Source organism: Citrus sinensis, chromosome 3 (assembly GCF_022201045.2).
Source record: "Citrus sinensis cultivar Valencia sweet orange chromosome 3, DVS_A1.0, whole genome shotgun sequence".
Classification (NCBI taxonomy): domain Eukaryota; kingdom Viridiplantae; phylum Streptophyta; class Magnoliopsida; order Sapindales; family Rutaceae; genus Citrus; species Citrus sinensis.
Genome location: NC_068558.1, coordinates 49353222 through 49360006, shown reverse-complemented (window position 1 = coordinate 49360006; position 6785 = coordinate 49353222). Strand labels below are relative to the sequence as shown.

The 6785-nt window shown below is 33.7% G+C and overlaps 1 protein-coding gene across 4 annotated transcripts; it reads right to left on the bottom strand.

The window, feature by feature from the left end:
• Positions 1-393: 393 nt before the first annotated feature.
• On the bottom strand, positions 394-4785 carry LOC102618583 (uncharacterized). Of its 4 annotated transcripts, none has more exons than XM_006490922.4 (13): positions 4618-4785; positions 4247-4360; positions 3980-4018; positions 3789-3881; positions 3578-3694; positions 3104-3199; positions 2775-2888; positions 2538-2591; positions 2287-2334; positions 1898-2048; positions 1408-1573; positions 1009-1078; positions 394-925 (listed from the first exon to the last, which is right to left on the bottom strand). In XM_006490922.4, exons 2-13 carry the CDS (start codon positions 4316-4318, stop codon positions 665-667), a joined length of 1281 nt encoding a protein of 426 aa, XP_006490985.1. In that variant the 5' UTR covers positions 4319-4360; positions 4618-4785; the 3' UTR covers positions 394-664. The 4 variants fall into 4 exon arrangements, with proteins under 4 accessions (XP_006490985.1, XP_006490986.1, XP_006490987.1 ...); XM_006490923.4 differs by having other exon boundaries at positions 4488-4775; XM_006490924.4 differs by having other exon boundaries at positions 4254-4360; positions 4618-4775.
• Positions 4786-6785: the final 2000 nt, after the last annotated feature.

Below are 6785 nucleotides of genomic sequence, written 5' to 3'. Positions count from 1 at the left end.
GGAAGTTGAACTTGCAGTTTATGGGCACGAACGATGCTGTTGTTGCTTACCAAACTACCCTTCTTGCTTTTTGTACTTTATTGAAAGTTGAAGCCAATTATAACTACCCGACGAATAAAAAAACAAACACTTCTTTCTTTCTTTTGCATCATGATTCCTTTAATTTTGTATTAAAGCAAGGAAATTGCTTGGGTTCCTCCCGTCCCAAGCATTATTCTTCTGAAAAGTGCAACTAATACGCGCATATCAATAAGTTTAGGAATCCTGACATTTGATTTTTAATTTAGATCCCCACTACATTGTCATGTTTCACTAAATCTCAGAAGAAAAGTTTCAACAAACTTGTTTGTCATTTCATCCTATTGGAAGAAGAACCATTTTGATTGTATACGAGGAACTAAAACTATCGGCAGAGGTTTTTCATGGAACGGAATCGTTTTACATAATTTTTGAAAAAATTGGACCCCAGAATAGCTAGGGTCTATCCATCATCCTAGAATGCCGTGTGTTGAATTCTCTCTTGAGCAAAGATAAGCTTTTACAAGACAGCACTGAGATGCAGCAAAATGTTTCCGACTGAAATATTCATCAGTCCAAACAATGAATTTAATTTGATGCTATATTGTAAGGCAGGAGACGAGAACAGGTGGGATGTCTATGTACTCTATATGTCGTGATTAGTTGAGGCAAGTAATTTTAATTTCTCATCTTCCTTTAGCATTTCACTCGTTGGAAGCTGGAAGCTTGACTTAGTAATTTTATTCCACTCACTTTCTACTCGAAAGAATATCCATTGGAAGCGCCTCAGCATCTCAAGGACGGCAACTGCAAATACAGTCAGGTGGTTATGGCGCAAATGTGCCGAGAGTTTGTACGTCCATGTGCAACGCAGAATCAAGTTGCTTCCAATAACCCAAAAATAAATCTATCATTCACAAATAAAAATTGATTAGGCATTAATCTGCCTAGTGGCAGAGTATAGACAATTAAGATGAGTACAAATCTTACCCATTGTCGTCCATATAACAGATTGGAAAAAAAACTTGGTTTGTTGAACTTGAAAATCCTAGAGAAGCCACTGAGAAACAAGGTAAACACGTGTTAATTATCATGAGAATATTGAAAACTCACAACTGGCGATGCTTGTCACTTACTCTTTCTCTTGGTATCTTAAGTAAGGAGGTAAAGAATTATAAGCTAATTCTCACATTATGCCTTTTTATGGTGAAACTGTAGGACTGTATATTTATAGAAATGTAAATTTTGTTGGTACCATAAAAAACAAAAATTGTAAGATTTATCTTTCTGCTTAGGGATCTCCTTCACATCCTTTTTCTTTTTCCCCTACCTGCCCAAGCATAAATGCTCTTGCAAAAGCTTTGTGGTAATACGAAAAATTTAGCATACCTCAGGTCCCAATCTCGAGTTACATCCCAGTAAAATGAATATAGTGAATTGATAACACTTGAGAGAAGCCAGAGTGGGCGATAAACGGATGACCACTTATGAGGGAAAACATGATATTTGAGGGCTGAAAGAAAAATCACTGGGACTGCCGTTGAATATTTTAAAGCTGAAAATCACAAGCCAAAAGAGTTAACGTATTATTATGGCCATGGAGAAAATATCAATACAAGTTGCAATCATGAATGAGCATATCCAGTTACCTTAGATACAAATATTTATAAGCTTAGATCCACAAAAGCTAACAAAATTAAAGTTATGTAATTATGTGGAGATTATTCCTCTAAATATTGATAAAAATGTAGCAAAAAAAGTTCCAACTGCATGGTTAACACGAACAAAAAATGTAGCATTTGCTATCCTAATTTTATTAAAATATAAATTAATTAATAGATAGTAGTTATAGGAAAAATAGGTCACTGAGAGTTAGTACCATTTAAAAGGGTTGTCTTTTCCTTTGTATCCTTGTACTGACGAAGACATTGCAATAAACGACAGAGATAAGGGAAAACAAGCACCAGTGGAATTGCTATTGAGTGACTACCACAAACTGAATCCGCCTCAAACCAGGCAATTGTGGCTACCTGCGTTGGAGGGAAAGATTATTTTCGGACCACGCACTCCAAAAAGTTATACTCTCTAGTCTCTCTGACTTGAATCCTACGAGTACTAAAATGTTGCGTTTACAAATTGCTAACTAGAGCTAATAAAGATAAAAATAGAAGCAGCAGCATGGTTCATATTAGTAGTATCAAAAGATACACAACAGATTTTTTATAAAATAATTTGCATAAAGTCTAACTCCAATATTAGAAAACTAACCTGTCGATGAACCATTCGACAGATTGAACGTTCCAGATCTGAAAACACCTGCACAACATTAAAAATTACAAGCAACAAGAAAGAATATATGTATCTTATGTTTATATCCAAATTTTCACAATAAAATAGCTATAGGTTAGGTTGAGAAAGCACATGAGAGCATGACAGTTTGTATTTCCCATGTGACAATTGTTTGCACATAAATAGAAAGCATATAAGCATATTTGCTAAACAAGGCTATAGGCCCATACCTTTGCCATCGAGGTCAGAATATCAGCCAAGAAAAAGTCAGGAAATGTAATTGCCTGTTGAAAAGCGAAGATTCATCCTATTCAATGACTATGTTAAATGCGAAAGAACACTGAAGGTATGGTGTTTTTTAGTTGACCAGAGATGTTTTAAGTAAATTCTTTTATATTTGTCAGTCAAACGGAATTACAAAAAAAAAGAATAAAAGACACTAGATTGAAACTACATCATCAACTTGCCTGCAGAGGAAGAGCTATCCGCCATAGAGTCCTTAAAAAGAAGTAACGAGATGACAAGTAGAAGATATCAAAGGGGAAAATCAGAACTATAGCAATAGCAATATACAAGAGTACCTGCAATGTACACATAAAAGCTTAGCGCCACTAATTAGATGCACCTTTTGACGAAGGCAAGATTAGGGCCATTCTTTTCAATGCAGAAAGCATTAGTATAGGAGAAGAAACCAAAAGCATACGAAATAGAAAGATTTAACTATTTCCTGAAAAAGGAAGAAATATTCAAGGATAGCGAAATAGCAGCAAAACAAGAAACAGGGCAGATATTACACAGGTTGTGACGCTGCCAATGATACTTCTCCATGAGAATACAGATAAAGGTATGCTGTCATGCTAGTTGGTACAATAATTGTCATCCAAATACTACACTGCACGTTAGAAATCAGAAACTGTTAATTGTAGGAGAAAGTCAGTCATGCCTGAACATGACATGCTATGGAAGAAAGAAAATAGATTACACTAGGTAATTTTATTTATTTAATTTTTTAAAAATTGTAATAATCTGAAAAGTAGCAGCAATATGCATCATTTACTCAATTTACATGTTCATTCATTGAGCAATAAAAAGTTTTTGCTTTTGAGTTTCACGTAAACTAAAGAGAGTCACTGAGGACACGTTGTTCTGCATAAAAAATTAAGGCTCAAGCAAGAGAATTCAAGAATTTCAGCACTAAATGAGGTTCTTTCCGCATTTGCTGTAAATGTAACCACCAGAGAAAAAGGTATCACCGGAAGAGCTTTAGTACCTTCCAAATTTCGTGGTGAGTGAGGTGGTTTTGATCGAGATCAAATATTTTCGCGTAATTAGCACTGCCCTGCGAGAAGACCCATAAGTTCACTCCCCAAAGCCAAACCATCATTGTCTGCAAGAAAAACCAAAAAGTCGAACACAAAAAGTTGTACGAAGATCTTAAATCTAGAAGGAACCTGTTCTTAAATAGATAAATGCCAACTCACCACCAAAAGGAGAGGGTTGTAATACAAGAATGCCTCATACAAGAACAAATCCCGCAAATCTACTCCCATTCTCAGAACAGATTCCCATCCAATCTGTCAAACCAAAACCAAATAATTCCACTATGAACTATGTGAGCACAGCCTCCTAAGCTGTGTAGTACAGAAGAATGAGATCAAGTAAGACCACTGACCTTGCAGCAACCAATGCCCCATATCAGAAACAACATCACCTGGAAAAACAGTCTACATTAGATATTGAACTCCGAAGTTCTGATGTGAAAACAAATGCGAATTCCAGAAAAGTACAAGCTAAGCAATGCAGCCTTGGTGACTTTTCCTTTCTGGTGTATGTTAAATATTAGATGACTTGAAAATAATAAATGTGTTAAATCAAGCTTAGCAAGACTGGTGATTGGACAAAATAAATCAGTAATGGTAAACGACAAAAAACAAAACACCTTGAACCTCCATAAAAAGATTGGAGACGGCAATATCGCAGCTCTGTGCACCGGCGAACTTGCACTCTTCATTTCAACTTATTAATTTTGCGAACACTCCACTAACTGCCTTAACTGTAAGCAACACAAGCAGAAAAATATTATATTATATATTATGTGTGTGAAACATGTAAATTCGAGATTTACAGAAAAATATTATATTATTTACTGTGCGTCTGAAAAATGTAAATTCGAGATTTACAATGTAACTAAAAAGGTAAGAACGAAATCAGTGGGGAAAAAAAGAGTGATAGATCGGTAAATTTGGTTGATTAGATTGGGTAAGTTGAATTCATGGATTAAATTGAGAAGTTTTTGAAGTGTTTGATTACAGGAGATGAGGCAGCGGCGTCGTTCTGGCAGTTTCGATTTCTCGGCTTCGCCAGATCTGCTGAGAATTTGAGCGAAAAGAAACTTGCATATCACTTATGGCTCGTCAATGCCGATGATACATCGTCATTTTTTAAACGTTTTGGTTTGGTCTTGTTTAGAGCTTGTGTTAGCGCCGCTCTTTGTCATATTACAATGCTGTCTGTTGCGGACTCACACCGTGGCTTCATCTTGGTTTGCCACGTCATCGTTAACAGTGCCTGTCAATTAATTCTACTGTTTCTTTGTTCAATTATGACGAAATTAGTACAATACCTAGTACAAAATTTATTATGGACAAAAACGAAATTTGTTTGAGAACAACGATAGGTATTTTAAATTTTTCACCGTAAATTTTATTTTAAATGAATTAATTGAGTAGTTGATATTTTTTATAAAATTTAAGTGAATTAATTATATTATTTTATCAATTAATTGATAAATACTATCAAATAATATAGATTTTTCATATAAAAATTTAAAATGTATAACACTATTTTTTATTTTATAGTAAAATCTTTTATCATCAAATAATAGTGTACCAAGTGCTAATTGTAATAAGTATATTATTACTATTGTCACTTCTTTATTTGTTTTACTTGGTATAACTGAATAATCTCATAACATACATGACAAATTTTCTATTTATCTCATAATCTCATAACTCACCAATAGGAGGGAAATTAAAATCCTAATTATCTTCTATTTATAGGAGGGTAACTAAAGTCTTAATACCAATTTTTAATTAGTAGTACAACTTAAACTTGTTTCCCTCAACTTTCTGGACGGACGTGCTTTCATTAAGTTACAAAATCTATTAGTAAATAAAAAGATGTTTGAAATAGTTTAGATATTTCAAAAAAGAAAAAAAAAGTATATACTTGATTGTTGTAGATTTAAAAAACTATTCCAATGAACTATTTAATATTAATATAATTGTAGGTTTTATCAGTTTTAGTTGGGGTAGTTATTATTAGTACACATAATCCACATAAATAGTGGCTCGGTCAAGTCTATGGGGCATGCTTGTGAGTCAAGACTACAGGAAAAGTGGAGGAAAATTTTAAATCAAGTCGGGGTGATATGAAGTGTTAATATACATTAAAAATTCTTCGGCACTACATCGGACTAGCTTATGTGATCTTTTCATGCAAGGTAAATTCTCAAAGATTTGAAATTACACATTTTGAATTGGGATTTTCTTACTTGGTCTCCAATTGACCCTTTCACAACAGAATAAATTTAAGGATCCCCATATGTTATATTCATGTAACTTAGCATTAGCCTAAATTTAATAGTTCTATACCCCCACTCTCCCCCCTTCTAAATATATAATAGCTGAGTTCACGGTGAATTGAACATTTTCTTCAATTTATTTTATTATGTTTTCAAGACACGGCGGAAGAAATGCCATGCTTTCAAATATTGTACATTGCTAACCAACAAGTACATAGATCAGTTGGTATAAAACTGTTCTAACTTAACTAAAATATTTGGTTTGAGATTCAAGAATACAGTTGTGCTAAATAATTATTGAGAGAACTTTGCCGCTCTAGTGGTCTTACCCAGTTTGGATTAGTCGGGGTCCAATCATGGGCGGACTCAATTAAGGCCCAGTAGGGGCTTCAGCCCCCCCGGACCATTAAGTTTTCTTTTAAATGTACCCTAAGCCCCTTCTGAAAAAGTTAAATAAAACAATTTGGACACATTTTTCATATATTAAAAGACTTGTGGTTTAATGGTAATAGTGTTATTTAATGATTTTAAAACCTTGATTCAAATCTCATTAGCCACATTATTTTATTTTTTAAAATATTTTGTGGAAACTACTTCGAAAAATAATATTTTAACGCATTTAAAATACTATTTCAAAAAATGATATTTTCACGCATTTAAAAATAATAATTTATTACTATTATTATTTAGAATTTAAAAAAAGTAATAAAATTTGAGTTTATAAGACTTAAAATATATTCGAGTGAACATTAAAAAATCAAAGTTAAATAAATTTTTTTGAACTAAGCCCCTCCTCATTTTAATTTATGGGTCTGCCACTGGGCCCAATACTTGTTGAGAGAGCTTTGCCGCTTGGTGGCCATATCCGGCTCGAATTTAGATTAGTTAAGACCCA

Bases quoted from the DNA above. Each gene is read 5' to 3' on its own strand.
- LOC102618583 (XM_006490922.4), bottom strand. From the start codon at position 4,318: ATGAAGAGTGCAAGTTCGCCGGTGCACAGAGCTGCGATATTGCCGTCT. The intron at 2,335-2,537 runs GTATGGGCCTAT...AATGTTGTGCAG, and splicing joins TTCTGACCTCGATGGCAAAG to GTGTTTTCAGATCTGGAACG. The intron at 1,079-1,407 runs GTATGCTAAATT...CTTGTTTCTCAG, and splicing joins ACTCGAGATTGGGACCTGAG to TGGCTTCTCTAGGATTTTCA.